Below are 19,092 nucleotides of genomic sequence, written 5' to 3'. Positions count from 1 at the left end.
GAACTTGATGTACGCTGCACGCTGGAGTCGTTTTGCCGCTGTCGAGAGTCGTCGCCGCTTCGGCTGCAACTTTGATTTTGTTGTCTTCAGCTTACCACTTTTGCCCACATGGGCAGTTGCTTGCTCATTCGGCTGGTGTCAGGAAATTCCTTTCGGCATTCTTTCTTTGAAAGGGGACGTGTGGATTGGGTGCGACTGAGGGTTTGCTTTTGATATGCGTGTTGTTGTCTATGTGTAAAAGATGTCCGAGAGGGAATGAGAGAGAAAGAAAGAGTGAAACACAAAGTTTGTTCTAGCCCGCTGGTGTGTGTCTTATATCTGTATCTGTCTGTGTGTGTGTTTGGAAGGGGAGACTGGGCGGGTGTGAGAGACAGTGATGGGGCTAAACGTGTTTGATGTACTGTGATAACTCTGTCCGGTATGTGGCTTTCATGGGAACTCCTTGCCCTGGGGACATGGGCGAATAAGCTCCTGTTTAAAGGGCAACTTCCCTCTCTTTATTGCCTGTTGTGCCCCCCCCCCATGCTCCCTACATCCTGTTAGCCTTTACCTTTTTAGTCTCTCTGTACACTACAGTATGTTGTACAGTATGCCTAAACTCAGGACATATTCCTTTAGTTACAGTCACCATGCATGAAGTCTGTTGCTTCAGTTTATTGCAGTGCTGTTTGATTAAAATGAAGATGGTTATAATCCCTGAGTAATAGGTCATTAAAAAAATCGTTAGCCATAAGGTAGCTATCACTTCAATACATGAGCTTATACACTATCAGGTACACTGACTGAATGTAAAGATTGACAACATGACAGCTCCCCAAAAGCAAAGCCAAAACATCCCAATCCCCCCGTGTGCTGGCTGCAGTCTAGGTCTAAACTCCAGCCCTTCCAGGTTAGCCGATTGGCCAAACTAAAAAAAAAAAAATCAAAGTTCACGTCAAAAGAATTATTCCCAAAGACGATTTCTGTCATTTTAGGAAGTTTTTATCACACTGATGCATGTCCATGTGTTAATTTTTCTGACAAGTTGAATTTAATTGGTTATTTGATGCTATAAAAAAGGGGTGTGACATCATGATTGGGTGCTGCTGGCGATCGAGTTGGGTGGGTGTGTGGTTGGGACCTCCATACCGAGGCTCCACACCCCGATCACTACTGCGCAGACTCTGCCTACAAATGACATCACCAGAACAAGATGGCACAGTGTTCAGGCCTAATGGCAGGACGGCTTCGTGGTATTGGATTTCGAGGATTTTACGTATTAACAGTGAAGTACCTTGATTAGCCAAAAACAGACATTCCCATTCGGTTATTTTCTTTATAAATGGCTTCCTGTTCAGATTTCCAGAAAGGTTATATCACTTTCACAATCTTAAATCACATACGGTATAAAACTGTGTCAATAATATCATAATTCTTTAAGCTGCATTGTGGTATAAGGAGTGTGTTTGAGGAGGCTTCTAGCTTAATGCTAATTGTGGTTTGTGTCATGGAGCATTGTGCCTGTGTCTGGGGAATGTCGCTGAACTGGAATTTTTTTCTTGTTCTTCAGCAGCCTCTTAGCAGTTGGTCTATTATCAGCCAATTGTGTCCTTAATTTGACTGACAGCTACTAGCATTGCCTGTCAGACTCCTCTGCTTTGAGCCTAGAGAGACAACAGGCTTGATGTGAGTGTTAATGACCACGTTATAAAAGAGATAATAGTTGCTGGGAGCCACTAGGCGAGCCCCCCAGTGCTCACGGTGGGCTTTAAAATTGCTCATTAAAATTGAAGAAAAAGTCTAGACTAGCTGCTGTGACTCTGACTGAGCCCATCTGTCAGTGAGGAACACATTTCAGGGGCCAGGATAGACTGTGCATGTGTGGTCCTTATGGATACCTAAGAGTGCTGTAACCCTAGATGCATACAGGGGCTCTTGAAAGTCCCACATGTTCAGTTGTAAAGTAATACGTGTTGCGTTGTAAACTAATATGCAAAGAGTGTTAATACCCTGACCTGGACTGCACTTTTTACTTTCATTTACTGCACTGTTACACTCCCGGAAGAGCTACGTTCCTTCAGTGCAGCTTTACTTATTGATATGCATTAGCACCCTCTCTTCCTGTAACTTCAGGTGCTTGATCACAAATGGTGATTTTGGGCTTTATTACATCTGTAATTGGTTGCCCAACACTGACTCTTAGGCACTGGAGTAACTTCAGGCTGGCTGATGTCTTGATGAAACAGCTCTTCATTGGCTGTCAAGTGCAAGAGGAGATATAATACCCAGGGTCAGATGGAGTGTGATAGAGAAGTGGAGATAGAGATGTCTTGAGAAAGACGCCCACCAGTATACACACACACACACACACACACACACACACATACACATGAGCCCAAACAGTGAATGAATACAGCATTGCAGGGATATTGCCATGTCAGAGGAAACCTGCTGTGTTATGTTTCACCTTCTGCTGACAGAGGATAACGCTGAGGGCCACTTTATAACTCTGTACTATCAGCCCGCCTGAACGCTTGACTGGCTGTGCAATACTGTCGGCTGATGCCTGTGCTGATGATAATCATAATCATAGTTGTGTGTATTTATGAGCCCTTTGTTGCAGATATGTAGTAGTCACTCCAGCATAGTTCAGCAGTGCCTCTGTGTATGAATTATTCACATTCAACCGGCCCATAGTTCATCATCCATATTTAATGGTTAGGATCGCATACTCCTAACTGCAGCTTTCTGTTGACTAATGGAACCATTGAACACAACTTAAGTCACAAGATGCTGATCAACGTGCACTTCATGATTGATGAAGCCTTGTGTAATTCTCGATCAGGCTGGATGGATATTCTGTGAGGACTCCGTGGTTTAAATGTCAAAGTTTAGCCCATAACAAAGATGAAGCTTTTGTTTGGCAGATTAAGCAGATTAAATGGTTCTTCTCCTATACAGGTTTTGGGATGTTTTTACCATATACGGGCTGGGCTGCCAGAGTTCACTACTGAGTTTGAATTAACATTGTCCAATTAATTACCTCAGGTCATTTTGACAAGCAGCTGTGGAAAAAGACCATTTAGGGACATTTCTGCTTTCTGAAGTTTCACCCTGTATTTCATCACTGGAAACATTGTACCAATTATGGAGATCTTCAAAATCTCCTCACATTAGGTTCTCTTTAATGTTTGATGAAGTTTTACAAGCAATCAGCACTTTACATTCTCAAGGGAAATATGGTGTCTCTGTGCATGAATTAGCAGTGACGGGCCAGAAAGAAAGAAAGAGCTGTTGAATCAGTAACAACTCTTCTTCTTAGAGGAATTTTTCAGCATTTCATATCCAGTCCTATCCAATTTACACGTGTGTTTACACAAACATGATGGAGTACTCTGACGGCCATTTCCTCACAAAGGCACTCTAAGGATTTTTTGTGACAGTGTTTCCTTGACCCATTTACACTTGATCTGTAACCAGACACATTATAAGGAAAAATGCCGTCAGTGCAGGGTGTAAATGTGTCTTGATCGGAATGTGATCGAATTTGCCTGACACATCAGGAAGTAGTCTGGTTCGTGTTGTGCTCAGATCTCGTGTTCAGGTAGGCGTAAGCGCAGTCTGTACAATGTGGTGGCATCCGTGCACAACTGAAAATTGATTTGTTTTATAGGTTGTTGTTCAAATTTGGAGATGGAGCAAGCGTGAAAGCTGAAAGAGAAATGTACCTCGAAACCTCTGCTTACTGAGTATACGTCTGTTCTCTGCCATGAAATCACCAAACTGTATGAACAATTAAAGCATTAGAGCTGGAAATTGAATATCCAGTAAGAAATAACTGCTTGTGTGACATGTTGCACCTACACATCAGTACTGCAACACACAACACAACAAACTGGGACAATTTGTTTTATACCCAAACTCACAAAACTGTGATTTGTGAGTTTTATGCTGACTTGCATAAAGCAGGTTTTGCTCTGGAGGACATAGATCCAATCTCAATGAGGACAACACAAATGCATAAACATACCAGGTGTAAACGCTAAGGCAAGAGTGGATTCTTCATTATCTGGATATTGTATCTAGATACAGGTCCAATTTTAATACCAGATACAAAATGAGATCTGAATCCGGATTAGATACAGATCCCATTTTATTACCAGTTAAGGTGTTTGGTATTGGTCCATTTTGTCCCTCTAAATCAGGGCTGACCAGTTAAAAATTAATTTTTAAAAGTGATATGAATTGTTGTTTATGCTGTTTATTTTAATGGGGTAGGAAATGATATTTGAATATGCATAGGATCTCTAATTATTCAATATTTTTTTATAATCTGAGCACAGCAGGCAGTGACACTTTGCGCAATACAATGCAATAGATGTTTGCTTTTGGCCCATGGCCCACCATTAAGTTTCAATTTTGGCCCTCCAAAGGAAGACGCTTTGGCACCCATGCTGTAAATTGTAAGGGACCCTCAGACATTCCAGTTGTACCTCATTAAATACAAACAGTATGCCACTTGTATTCTTCTTAAGAGAGTTAAAAATGGCAACAACATGAAAATAATTCTTCCCCCTAACTGTCTGAATATTAATGCATTGTTTTGTTTTTGTCTTGCAGGGTTTACTTGAAGATATTCACACAAGAGTTTGAAAGAAAAACACTGCAGCTTTCCCAGCAGGCTTGAAAAATCTCCTGGTTTAGTGTGTGTTTGTAAAAGCTGGGAGACGTGTGGCTTTCTTTGATTAGTACTGCACCTCAGTGGGCTCTAAAGAAAATGTAGGAAATGGTGAGGAGAAAAGTGAGGACAGAAACTGTTCTTTAACAGCTGTGGTCTCACCCTCCTGTGTTACTGTGAAGCATCTAATAAAAGGAGACAGGGAGACAGAGAGCGGAAGAAAAGTGGGAGAAGGTTTGATCAAAGGCGGCCTTCAGTCACCTGCCGCACTGGAACAACAGCCTGACGGACTAGAAGGGGTGAGTGGGTGACCACAGAAAGAGGGAGAGACGGGGACTGACGGAGGAGCAAAGGTTTGGAGGAGGAGGAGGAGGTCTAGGAGGAGTGGGAAAGGCCATTTCCCATGGCTACTGACCCAGGAGAGCCCACAGGCACCGAGGACTCCTCGGAGAAACCTGATGGACAGAGGGAGGAGGACACGGAGCGGGAGGGCAGGGCTGACCCACAGAGGGAGAGGACACACAGCACCCCCTCGGACTTCCCCTCCTCCCAGACTCAGGAGAGGAAAGCAACAGGAGGAGAGGATGGGGGAATCCGAGGAGGAGGAGGAGGAGGAGGGGAAGCCAGCCAGACGGGTGAGGAGAACCCAGTCAGGCCCATTTCGTTCTCTACACCTTCCTTACCAGTCGACACTGGCCAGAAACGACTGAGGAGGGAGAAGCGCTTCTTCAGGAAGAGTGTGGAGATTTGCGAGGAGGACGATGAGGTGGCGGTGCCCCCAGAGGCGCCCCACAGTGCCCCCCACCTGGAGCTGCACTCCTCAGAGTCAGTCTTCACCAGCAGTGTCCAGCAGCAAGGGGTTGCTTCCTCCTGTGCTGCCCTGGGCCATGACCCATCCTGTCCCAGCTCCAGCCAGGAGACTGGCAAGGATGCTCCTTCCTCCACTCCCACCCAGAGGGGGAAGGAGAGGGACCGTGAGCAGGAGGAGGAGGCAGAGATGAAGGCTGTGGCCACCTCTCCTGGAGGCAGGTTCCTCAAGTTTGACATTGAACTGGGCAGAGGAGCCTTCAAGACTGTGTATAAAGGCCTGGACACGGAGACTTGGGTGGAGGTGGCCTGGTGTGAACTTCAGGTAAGATGAACTGCTCTGCTTTCTTTTCACACTATGATGCCAAATATTCAACCATAACTTGAAAAAAACAGCATGTGTACACAACCCAGAGAAGTAAAAGGAAATACTTTATATCAACAAATAATATTAGTGTCGGTGTGCTCTGGAGCCCAGTGTTGTTCTTTTGAAGGGAATCGTATTAGATTTGTCCCAGGAGCTCTTCCTCCTGAAATCTGGAAATCTCAGCACGTTGTCTGCTTGCTATTCATTCTGCGAGACTGCAGTTCAGTGGAGATGGGGGGTGAAAAGGAGGAGCATCGCTTGTAGTTGAGTGACAGCACAAAGTGAAAGCGGAGGCTTTGCCTTTTCTAGGACTGTTATAAATAATAGAATCATGGGCTGTCAGTGCTTCTTACTGTTGTAATAGGGTATCCTGTCAGAAACAGCGTTCAGACATTAGCCTGAATGAGACTCATTCATTCATCGCGCTTAAGAGAAATAGATCGCATTATTAACGCTGTGTGTTTTAGGTGTAGTGATTTAAATCAGGCAAGGGACTACTCACAGCTCTTGAGAAGAAATGTCTTTAAAGGTCTAGAAGGTGTATGTTCACTCGTTGTTACTGTAAATTGCTGTTAACTTCACTAATCAAGCAATCAACAGGTTCACAAGGTTTAAAATGACAAGTTTGTGTTCTTATTATAAAGTATATAGTCAACAGTTTTTGCTAATTAGGCTAGTTTAACATACCCCAAGGTGCAGCATGTCACAGCCTACTCTTGTCTATTGTGTAACGTAATGAGGTATGAAATGGAAATAGTCGAGTAAAAGAGAAGCTCAGTATAGGATGCATTTTCTGAGCACAGAGCAAATATGAACTGTAACTCCACTGCAAGAAACTCTTTGTAGCGACATTGCAGTGGGAGGAAAATAATGAAATTTGATAAATGTCTAACACCAGAGTGTTGAAAGGCTTCACATATTGTCGACATGCTGAGAAGTAATGGGAAACATTGTTAGATGGTGTGAACATGTGGTGGGAGACAGACTTGTGGAGGAGAGAAGAAATGCATCCCTCTGACTCTTGGACCCACAATAGAGAGCAGTGTTATGGTAAGCCATCTGATTTGACTGCTGGCTTTGTGTGAGAAAAGTCAGTCATGTGTTTCGTTTGGAGCTAATTCCAAAACAAGAGCCTTGACTAATCCTTGAGATCAGGCTCTGTCTGTTGGACTAACAAGCAGCAGGCATGCCCCATCACCTTTTCTGGTTTTATTCTAACACCTAGTGAATCAGCTTCACACCAGCAGGTGGGCTCTGCTGCTTGGTGTATCATACTGCCACAGCTCCTGTTCAGTCCTGCTTAAATACTTGATGTGGTCTTCTTTCACGAGACCTGCTAAGCTTACAAGGGTAACCCGTTTCACCTTGAATAATAATGTTATAATATATCTTGCCAGCAGACAGCATTCTTTCATGGCACCACCCTGTATTTTGCCTTGGCTCAGGGTTGTGAACAAATCCAAACTGGTAAAGCATTTTCAAAAATGAAAAGACATTAGGCTTATGCTGATTTGCACACCCATTTTATATCTGTGATATTCAAGTTTGTCTCCACAAATACATCAAGTAAAGTAGTCAAAGTAAATCTCATGGACAAAAACTGTTTTTACTGGTTATTTGTCTACAAGCATGAGGACATGACCGGCTACATCAGTCAGAAATGATAGACAGTTAGAAACACTATGCATATTTTACAGTCTAACAAGAATTGAAACAGATAGGCAGACAGCCTTTTCGAGAAAAACAAACTGAGATTCTGACACACAGAGCAACAGCAAGGAGAGGGGGAAATGGCTGAGTGTGAGAGAGGGACACACAGGAGGTGGTGGTGAGTCGGAGAGAGAGAGAGAGAGATGGGGGGGGGGGGCGGCGAGCCGTCAGAGGATTACCATGGCATCCCTCCCAGAGAGCAGTCATGTAGCTAACTTACCACATGCAGGGAGACGCACATACACACAGACAGTACACAGTGGCGTGGTCACACGCCTATAGATGGATCCAGTTCTACATTCAGTGCAACATTCTAGTTGCCCAGGTCACATGATCTCTCCTATTTACTCCACCTGAGCAAAGCGTATACACAGTTTCAGTACAAAGCAGTGTTCACAGACAGCGTAATAAATAGTGGACAGAGCTTCCAGGTCTGAAAAGTGAAGTCAATGTGGAAGTGCCATACACCTGCATTCTTTGTAATGGCCAGTAGGTGCGACTCTTGTGGTTGCAAAAAGGAGTACAATTGTGTGTAAGCTTATGCTAATCACTTTATTTATTACCTGAGTAAACATTTATGTGTTTATGGTCCCTATCGCTAGTTTCAAGTCTTTGTCAATACAGCGTGATGTTCATTTTGAAAGTTATATTTCTGTTTAGAGAAAAATAGGTTATAAAGCAGAAAGCAGGGTACCACAAGGTGCTACCACGGCATGTCATCGGGTTTTCAGTCAGATCCAATCAGGAAAAAAGCACAGCAATGCATTATCCTGCCCAGGCCCACCCTCTTGTCCAAATATGGTCACTCTGGTTCCCAAAAAACTCAAAAAGATGGTAACAGCTATAATGCTTAACTTGAGCAAACCTGTTAAGGTGGCTACGTCCAATTTTCATGCTGACTATGGTGGCATTAGAATGGATGATAGTAATTAGAATAATAATGATTAAATAACGACTTTCTGTGATAATAATGATGGGCTTGATGCAAGCGTTAATGTGTCCTCCTGGTTTAATAAGATGACTCAATTCTTCACGCTCTTGTGATTTTACAATTTAAACAATAGTCATTTTCAATTATAAATGCAGGCCCCAGTAATCAAACAACAGGCACAGAGGACATTCTGTTAATGTATCATAATGCTGTCAGACTATGGACAGTCTGTGCAGCGCTCCCAATTTGAAGGCACTGAATGGGATGGGATGAACAGCCTGTATGTGATTTGCTAGAACACCATTTGATGCCATTGCTGCTGTCCTGTGAGACCGCAGCCTGGGAGCACCTAGCTCCTCTCCTCCTATGTCCACAAAGAGAGGGAAGCCAGGGGATTAGCTGTCCAAATGCAGCTTGAAAGACTGTGTAATTAAAGTTCACAGTGCGGACACCATCTCTCTTCTTTCCTCTGCCTTTCCGTGGGAATTCCATGCCTGAAAGGGCAGAGCTATATTTCTCCTTTACTACACCTTCAGTCCCAAATTTGCCATCCATCCCCCAAAGTGGATATATGCATATGACTTGTACATGTACTACATTTCTGTGTTCAATCTGTTGCTCTCTGTCCGTCTGTGTCAACATATGCCACTGTATGTGTCTGCCTGTCACCCTCCCTCTCTCTCTTTCCTCTCTCACCCTCTCTCCCTCCATCTCTCCCTCCATCACTTTTTGTCTGAGTGAGTGAGCATGCAGAGTGATCCAGGGGAGTTAATTACAGTGGGTGCCTGTAAGGCTGGAACAAAAACCCTGCACAGACAGCATAACTCGGGCAGCAGAAACCAGACTGGTTCAACCCAGCCATCCCAGACTGGTCCAGCTCAAATCAGCTCAGCTCAGCCAAGCCACACTCACAGGACTACAAACACTAGAGCAGCATTTAGGTTTGCAGTACTGAAGGTTGATGAAGGACGATGATGATTACCACCTTAAATATTTGATGTACTTGATTTAACGTGTGTTGTTATTGAGCCTTTTGGATTTATGCCTGCAGATAAATGCCAGCTTTGAGGGTTTCCTGCTACAAACACTGTGCCGTGATTCTTAGTATAACGGCTCATCCTTATTAAGACCATTAGAGAACTTGGACTTTGACATGGCTAACATTAACATTATTGTTCAGTGTATAGCCCCTGTGAAACAGTCAAGACCCCTTGTATACAGTCGAAACCCTCAGTTCGGCAAATTACATGATAATTGAGCCATTCACAAGGCTGAGAGGTCACCTCTGGTTGCTGCCAGCTCACTGCCTCTGATGGAAGTATTCTACATAACAATATTATGTGCAAAAAGGACTACAAGGTGTTTCTTTTTGGTCATAGTTATTTGGTTTAGTATAACAAATAGCAACAACCAATGGGAGGAGTTGGAGGTGGTCTTGTTTCTGATTATGAAAGACCAGTTTCGATAACCCAGGTCAAATAATGACAGGCTATTGATGCGTGACTAAAATTAGAATAGGCTGGATCAAATGGGCTACAGCTGAACTGACTAGACTGGGATGGAATCGATCCAACCAAACTGACCCGATGGATGCTCAACTAGGGCACCGACAGTTGGCAAGTGTCCCTGAGGCTGAGGCCACATTACCTAACCGGCCATTGAGATTCAATTTCTATCGAATGTTTGAGACATTATCACAAAACGCTGGCATTAGCTGCACAACGTAATCAGGATTGAATAAATCTGAAACACTTATGATCAAATAATTATGACGTGATGAGGGCTGGGCGATATGACTGTCTATACCCTGCAATGGTGGAAATGTGTCCACTGGTACAGATTTGGCAAGACTTTTTCCACGATGGGAGCTATCCTGTAGTGCCTCTGATAAACTCTATATTCAGGACAGGATATGCAGCAAATCAGGGCTGCGTGATCGTGTGATTCTTGTGAATCCAGCTGCCTTGCATAGTAACGTGAATTTGGCAGCAGGACTGCTTACCATGTTCTCATGTGAGCGACAGTTGGTCAGCTTTTTTGCCAACGGCCGCAGAAGAAGGAAGTGACAAGAAAACGTGGTGGAGTAGAGTGAAATTGTAAATTCAGAGCGGGAGGCATCCCAACCGGCCTAGGATGAGGGTGAAGGAGAAAAGAGGTGTGTATTACATACACCATGATATGAGGAGCAGTATTGTTTACAGTTACAATGTGACATAAAACAAAAAACGGAAATAAATGTGGTTTCTTTGAGATGTCTCTTCAATGCCAGAATCTTTTCAGTTGAACAGCTAGAAATTTTATGGCACTGCCTCTGCAACTGTATTGTAGCTTTAAGACATAGAGATGTGAAGATCTCCTACTATTAATACGTCACCTAAAAGGAAGTGGCTAGTGCATGGCTAAAGGCACGTATGAGGTTAGTGAACTTGGCCTCCTGGCCAGAGGTTCTAATCCAGCGTGAGGGCCAGCCCTTTTCCAGCAATCTATCTTGTTAGTCTGAGCTGTTGTAGCTTACAGTAATCTAATCCTAGCCACCCGCCACCTTGGATTTTCAAACACTGACATGCTTACTTCCACGCTGTAAGGCCACCCTCATAAATGTACAAATGTCAACCTACAGCAGGAAGAATGCCCCCCTATTTGTTGATTGGGGCCCGAAAACAGCCCTGTTTCTCCCACTGTAGCTGAGGAACACTCCTCCATCTGAGTGCAACGACAGAAACCAGTTAATCTTCTGTAGTCTGTATGATATCTGACTCTTGTGCAGTGTTTGCCAGAAAAGATGTTTTATGGCTCAAGTGCTTTGGCATTCATGCCCCATGACCCCAGTCGCTACCAAATGTGCCTAGTAAGCCATGTCCTCTCCATTTCCTGTTTTATGAGGCTACTTAACCTGCAGCTTGACCTTCTGCTCTACCACATGTCTGATCCCAAAAAATCTCACGGTGTACAACCAGGTCTTAGGTCTTACTCTGTTTACCAAGTTATTATACCTAGGCCCCCGCCACTAAGGTGCCACGTGACAACAACATTACATTACATGGCACAACAGCGTTACATGACCAAACTGAGTTGGCAGGTGTGAATGAAACAACAGGAACACAAAGTATTATGGAATTATTTGCAGATACCCGTTTGTGAAATGTTCAGTATTTGTTGAGGCTGCATCAAAGGGGTGTTCCTGTGTTTCCTGGTTTTGTAAGGTGATCCAGGTCCACCATCTGTGGCCAAAATAAGACTAAGATCAATCACTGCCACAGGCCTAAGTCAACATACTGTATCTCTGACCCAATCTCAGCAAAAACATCACAATCTTCTTGAATTACATTTATCTTTTTGGTATTCTTGTTCTTTTCAGACTCAGAAAGCTTCACATCACAAAGCAATATAAATGTGAGGTCACACAGTACAGGCAGACTGACAAACAGCACCTTGTAGCTGCCTTGTTTCAAGGCCAAGGTATTCATTAGGATAACTACCTCTTACATAGCATATACATGTATCTATAATTTTTGCAAATTGTTACCATTATTCTGTCTATATTACGATGTGCTTATAAGCGAGAGTATTTCCTCCATAAGGTTAGAGAAATGGAGAACAATCAGGCTGATTTAGAGGAAGAAAGACTTGGCCAGGCACCACAGGGCTGTATTATGGTCTCCTGGGCTGCCCTTTCTCTACCAGACTTTCTGTCTGTTTGTTTCTCCCTTGCTTCCCCATTTCCTTTTATCTGATGGTTGAGACACCGTTCTGTCCCCTTTTCTCCTCTGGTGTGCCATTTTGTTTGTCAGATCTGTTTTATGACTTGCTGTTATTACAAAGATGGACGGATATACTGTAGCATACAATTCTACAATATTACCATCATTCATTGAGTAGTATTCACTTTGTCACATAAGTCACTGTGAGTGAGGCCTCTCAACAGCAGCAACTGTATTTGGGTGTGTTCAGTAGTCTTGGCAATGGAAAGAAGAGTGCGAGACACGTGAAAAGCAGGTATCGTCGTTTTCATACAGATGTTTTTGTAGTGTTGTTGTTGTGCTTCTGTTTGTGTGAATGTGGGTGTGTATGGGTGTGTGTGTGCGAGTAGCTATGTGGACAGAGAGTAGGTTTGTGTAAGCCCGTCTAGACACCATCTCTCTAACTGAACTCTTTGCAACCTTTGCTGACCCTAAGGCTGTCTAGTGCAACACTCAGAGGGAGACACAATAAATGCTGAGGAGGCAGCAGACAGGGACACAGGCAAGCACTCTGTCTCACAGTGTGCCAGACACTGAGGCAGAGTGATGCTCTGACTGAGGAGTGAGACAGAGGCAGTGCTCCCTGACAAAATAAAGCACATCAGAAAGAAGACACATGTAGATACGGGTAGAGATATTACAGAGACAGGCAGCATGGAGACCTAAGCATAGTCAGACACACCTGCTCGCAGTCAGGTATACACAGTTGCACAACCATGCATGCAAATAACATGATGTGGTTGGTGTCAAAGGAATGACATCACATGTGTAGCCCTAGGCTGGGCAATTCATTCTTAGCCATAATAGTGCAAGGAGGAGCAGTCCTTTTGTTGATGCTACTTCCATGTTGAGAAGAGAGGGGTGGAGGAATTGTCCCCACCAGTACTACCAGAAAAGGACACTGAACCAGTAAAGACACAGAGAGCAAACAACATATGAAAAGATGAAGTACAGACACAGGCGGAAGAGAAGCAGAGGCACACAATGATATAAATATAGATGTAGGGACGGGGAAACTGCATTATGTGAAAAACTGTTTGTTTGCATCCAAACGTCTACAGTACACCGCCTCCATTTGGGGAGCTTTGTGTAAAATAAAAAGCTGAACATCAATGGAATCGATCAGTGGAAAGCCAGTGTTATGATGACTTCTATTTATAGTGAGGTCTGCTTGTGACAACGGCTGCCATCCGACTCCCCCACAGATATTAAGCCTGACACACTGTTTTGTTTTTTCTTTTGCTTTTGACTAAATAGTTAAAGTTTGTTTGTTGTTAAATACAAAAACAAGGAAATTAACTCTTAAAATGTGTTTTCCATTCAAACTTTTCAGTACCATAAAATAATGCCCACAAACTGCAGGTCACAAGGTCAACAAAGGTCAAAAGACCACAGACCTGAAATGCTTTGTTATTTGTATACATGTAAATAGCAGATAACAACAGCTGTTCACAACAAGTCACACTGTCATAATAGGGCCAGTAAGGATTTCCACTATCGTAAAAAGCTTTGATTGTGAGCTTCGTGTTTGCTTCTTCAGTATTGTATGACCATCACATCACTTGCATATACATAAACACTGTCCTATTGACTTGATATTCAGGTAATTTAAGGATTTTTGTGTGAATACAGCAGATGTCATTGGTGACGGCACCAAGGGTTCAAGAGAATAGAAGAAACAAAAGAGTACATACGAATACACAAGTAATACGAGACAGAATGGAATTTTTTTTATTTTATTTTTTAACTGCAGAACAATAAACCCTCCCTGCATAACGTGTGTGAGTCTTAGGTTTTATAAATAAGCTACGCACCAGTGTAACAGAGGGATTAGTCAGTGGCTGTCTCAGTTCCTGTGGGATGCTGCCCGTGCCAGTGATTTAGATTTCTGCTGCGTCCATTCTGTCCGCCATACTGGGGATGTGTGGCAGATGCAGTACAAATGTGTTTTATAAAGCTTCTGCTTGGGTGTTGTCTCAGCAGTGCTGCAACTCTATATTGCTAGTACCATCTAGTGGCAGTCGGTGTTAGTGCACAGTCGTGGATGTGTTGTCAGGTAGCCTCAGGGTGTTTGTAGGGCTTATGGAAATAAAATGAATCAGTGTTTGCTGTTTTGGAATTGCCTGCCAGCCTGTGTATAGGAAAAGCTCTCTAAAGCTCTAGGGAAGCAAATGCTCACATTCATGCCATATAAATTGTTTTTTATGTCTCACCTCAGGACCGCAAGCTGACCAAGGCAGAGCAGCAACGCTTCAAGGAGGAGGCTGAGATGCTGAAGGGACTCCAGCACCCTAACATCGTCCGCTTCTATGATTCCTGGGAGTCTGTGCTCCGTGGCAAGAAGTGCATCGTACTGGTCACTGAACTCATGACTTCGGGAACACTTAAAACGTTAGCATTACCTCCTCATATCTATTCTCCTTCAGCGACAGCTCACCATTATTGTGTCATTTAGTTTGGTTGTTTGAACTAAAAATAACAAAGCTGATATACAGTATACATCATCATGTACATATCAAGAAAGGTCTTGAAAATGTATGGAAGTTTCTCAGACTGATGTCAGTCAGGCAGCAGTGTTCGTTTTGTTGACAGCGCAAACCAAACTCTAGTACTCCTGTCTACATAGTTTACAGATATCATCACATGGCTCCATTTTTCAGTAAATATTTGGCAGTGAAGCTTAATCTTTTCCCAGAAAAATCACATGGCTCAAAGCTTCAGCAAGGAGCATATTAATGTTTCCACTTATCCATTCAAATTAATCTCATCTAAATTCTTTAAAATTCTCTCTCTGCACAGTTACTTGAAGCGCTTTAAGGTTATGAAACCCAAGGTCCTGAGGAGCTGGTGTCGGCAAATCCTGAAGGGACTTCACTTCCTTCACACCAGGACTCCTCCAATAGTCCACCGGGACCTCAAATGTGATAACATCTTCATAACAGGCCCCACAGGCTCAGTCAAGATAGGTGACCTGGGACTGGCCACTCTAATGCGGACCTCCTTTGCCAAGAGTGTTATAGGTAAGCAGACCAAATGCTTCCAAGAACAACTCCAGGCAGGTAATAGCTACATCAGCAAACTGAGTCAGAGCCTAGATATAATGTTCAGCACTGTTCACGTTTTTTACACAGGGCTTCGGCTGCAAAGGGTTATGGATTGTAATTGACAGCATCACTCTAAAATCCATATGCACAGCACTTAATGTTAACAGAGACCACTGATGAGATGTTGGCACTGTGAGCTAGCTTAATCAATGCACTGTGAGTACCATTTAGCTCAGTAAAGTTTAACTCAGGAAGTAAGAGCAGTTGCCCGGAAGCTTGTTATCAGAGTTTCAATTGAATTTCAATCCTTCCATTGACTTTAGGGTGGACAGTGTTACGTGACAGTAAATACAGATTGTAAACATTGGTTGTGGTGAAATAGTATCTTAGCTTGTTCTGCTTGTTATTGAGCCGCAATCTGGTCTTAACAGGAACCCCAGAGTTCATGGCTCCAGAGATGTATGAGGAGCACTATGATGAGTCTGTGGACGTCTACGCCTTTGGGATGTGCATGCTGGAGATGGCCACTTCGGAATACCCCTACTCTGAGTGCCAAAATGCTGCTCAGATCTATCGCAAAGTCACAAGCGTGAGTCTCCCTGACTATATTACGCAGCAGTGTTGACATGTGTAGACCCAGTTCTTTAGTAGTATATTTAAATGTGATTCCAACTATCTGGCTCCATGGTGAAAATATCTTCAATGGTAATATACAATAACCCTGAACCAGATTCCTTAATTAAATGTTAATGTTAATTTCTCATTCCTTTTTGTACAGGGTATAAAGCCAGCCAGCTTTGATAAAGTCAATGACCCAGAGATCAAAGAGATCATTGAAGGCTGCATTCGTCAGAATAAGAGCCAGAGGTAAGCAGGTTTTCCCCTCATAACATGACGTACTGCGCTGTCAATTTCTGATCAGGCTATTGTAAAAGATACTGGTGCCTGTTTCACCACCCCTGCTCTCTTATTGTCTTTCCGTTAACAGACTCTCCATTCGAGACCTCCTGAACCACGCATTCTTTGGGGAGGACACAGGCGTCCGGGTGGAGCTGGCAGAGGAGGACACAGGCACCCAGGACTGCCTGGCTCTTCGGATTTGGGTTGAAGAGCCCAAGAAGCTGAAAGGGAAGCACAAAGACAATGAGGCCATCGAGTTCAGCTATGACCTGGAGAATGATAGCGCTGAAGAAGTGGCTCTAGAGATGGTGAGACAGGGTCCAAGAGTGTCCAGTGTGGAATAGGGTAGATTGGGAAAAGGCTTTGATGCTTCAAAGCTTGAACGAAGGTCTGGTGAGGGAAATCCTTCAGCTCATTTATCAGTCATTTCAAGGTACCTCCTTCTGACCTGGATTCCCTCAGCTGGTCTCTGGTTATTAATATCTCTCTCTCCCTCTCCCTCTCCCTCTCCCTCTCCCTCTCCCTCTCAGGTGAAGTCAGGATTTTTCCATGAGAGTGATGCCAAAGTGGTGGGGAAATCTATCCGGGACCGAGTAAATTTGATCAAAAAGTCACGGGAGCGTCGGCAGCAGCAGCTCCTCCAGCAGCAACAGGGCTTAGAAGAAAGACGAGACTCCTCTCTCACCTCCTACACCTTCTCTCATCCATCCTGCCCGTCCTCACTGGGGCCAGGGGCAGCTGGACAGACGGGAGCAGGAGGCGGAGGAGGAGGTGGAGGGCAGGAGTCTGAGGAGCTGCCTGAAGTGGACCAGCATGTCAGGCATCAACATATTTTCAGTGGGACAACCCTTAGTCTGCCAGGTAGAGTACAAACCTTCATGTAATATTTATGTTATGTTGTTTATGCATCATGTTAACCTTCAGCTGCTCTGTATTCCTCAATAACACCGTACATTGTTTGCTAGAAGTCTAAGAAATTACTTAGCCTTCTCATGATCGCTCAGCAGAGAAGCTCTAATCCTGGATCTTTGTATCCCATGAGAAGGTGACTTACTGTCAACAGTCAAAATATTGATAAAGTTCTGAAAAGAATCATACATCAATCCGCTGGTTTTGGGCGCATAGTCAAATACTTTGAAGAAATTTGATCAAACATTTGGCCAAATAGAAAATATGCATGTTGGAGCACCGGTGGTACAGCTGCATTTCTTCCACTGCCATGTTTGACAATTGTTCCAATGTGCCGGTTCAGCTCCAGCAACAGTTTCTTTGCTGGAACCTCATCTTTGAGAAATTCAGCAGCATCACAAAGCCCATTTGGGTAGTCATAGTTTTGAAGCTTGATGCAACATAATCTAAAGTTAAACCATGATTTAATCAGGTTTTACAATGTCTCCTTGTTGGTGCAGCTCAGTCTAACGGTGACTTGGTCTAGTATGTGTAGTTCATGTTTTTTATACTCCTTCTTATTTTTTATTGTCTTTCTGTCAGAAGGCGAGAGCATTGGGTCTGCCAGCTGTGAATCTTATGCAAGTGGACAGAGCCAGGCATACTCTCAGCAAGGGGAATCATACACCCATCCCCAGACTGCCCTCCCTCCTACAGCATCTGTATGTCTTTGCATTGTTTTCATTTTGCATACAAAACACACCAGACTGATTAATTAACTCTTGTTTTAAATCCTTGTATTGATAAATATGGACTGTTTTCTTGCACTACAGAGCACTGGCGCTTTAACTCATCCACAAATGGTTCCCATTGGTGAGAGTGGAAGTGTTCCAAATGTACCTATTGGCCAGAGTATTAGCATGTCCAGCATGTCCATACGCCAAAGTGGAGGGGCACCTGTTGGCCAGACGTTTCTTCAGCCCAGTACCATGGTTCAACAGGTATCACCAAGTGTCCCTCAACAATATTTTCAGGTGAAAAGGGTGATCATGCCTTTTTTTTTTTTTTTTTTAAATGAAAGCTATATTTACACAGGGGCTACAACACATAACATTACTATTAATGGAAATAAAGCTATGGTCTTACTACGCTGTCACATTTTGGGTTCTTTTCCCTCAAATAACTATTTACCCGACTACAAATCATCCTCATAATCCTCTGAGATCATCTGACTGTATGCTGTACCGGGTTTCCCCCAGGAAATTAGTTAGCGGTGGTGGTAAGATGTAATGATCTAGTAGCCTCTCTCATTAAATATACTGTATAGCCTTACTCTTCTCTTTTTACCTGAGCATTAATTTTCACTTCATTAAAGTGTATTTGCTTTTTAATTTTAATTGTGCAGTGTGTATTTCAGGTGAGGAAGCCCACCTCCGCTATAAAACACTGGGGGGAACCTTGTCGTATATAATTAAATTTGTTGATAATTGATGCCCCTTGCCAAAGCTTATTCTTACCTAATTTTTCTGCTACTTTCTTTTCCCTCTTCTTTCAACAATCATCATTCTGTCACTATCACTGAGCAGTCACAAACATTCCCATCAGATGCATTTCAAACTGCCACTCCCCATGGATCAGTGGCCCCCTCACAGTCATACATACCCCCTGTTTCCCCACAAGCACCCATTAATGTTCTCACTACATCCATGTCAGTCAGTGATCCTGCTGGACTAGCGGGGACCATTGTGCCCCTCGCTCAGCAGACCCAACCCCCTGCCACTCCCATGCAGCTCACTGACATCATTCCCCAGGCAGCACCCCAGCAAACACAGCCTGTCGTGATACCTCAGCAGACTATTGTCCAACAACAACAGCTAGGGATGGATCCCCAGACCTCCACCCTTCAGCAGCAGCCGCAACAGCAAATGGAGGCCCAGGCCGCTCTGCTCGAACAACAACAAGTTAGTACCGCTCAGCCGCCGACGGAGCAGCATCCACTGAGTCTTTCAGCTCCAGCTGTCCAGACACATCAACTTGAACCTCAGCAG

General features: G+C 43.8%; 1 protein-coding gene across 3 annotated transcripts in view; it reads left to right on the top strand.

Annotated features, from left to right (window-relative positions):
* wnk3 (WNK lysine deficient protein kinase 3) overlaps positions 1-19,092 on the top strand; it is a 38,818-nt gene that overhangs the window by 4,986 nt on the left and 14,740 nt on the right. The window contains exons 2-10 of one of the 3 annotated variants that reach the window (XM_070969581.1): positions 4,600-5,789; positions 14,431-14,603; positions 15,012-15,232; positions 15,688-15,845; positions 16,035-16,123; positions 16,245-16,464; positions 16,687-17,017; positions 17,651-17,766; positions 17,878-18,078. In XM_070969581.1, the coding sequence (XP_070825682.1) occupies positions 5,061-5,789; positions 14,431-14,603; positions 15,012-15,232; positions 15,688-15,845; positions 16,035-16,123; positions 16,245-16,464; positions 16,687-17,017; positions 17,651-17,766; positions 17,878-18,078 (2,238 nt within the window). In that variant the 5' untranslated portion in view covers positions 4,600-5,060. Of the gene's footprint in view, positions 1-4,599; positions 5,790-14,430; positions 14,604-15,011; positions 15,233-15,687; positions 15,846-16,034; positions 16,124-16,244; positions 16,465-16,686; positions 17,018-17,647; positions 17,767-17,877; positions 18,079-19,092 lie in introns of all 3 variants that reach the window. The other 2 variants (XM_070969582.1, XM_070969580.1) reach the window with 2 other exon arrangements.

The sequence above is a fragment of the Chaetodon trifascialis genome, chromosome 8 (genome assembly GCF_039877785.1).
Source record: "Chaetodon trifascialis isolate fChaTrf1 chromosome 8, fChaTrf1.hap1, whole genome shotgun sequence".
NCBI classification, from domain to species: Eukaryota; Metazoa; Chordata; class Actinopteri; order Chaetodontiformes; family Chaetodontidae; genus Chaetodon; species Chaetodon trifascialis.
Note: the sequence above shows the minus strand (reverse complement) of the source record. Positions and strands in the feature narration are given on the sequence as shown.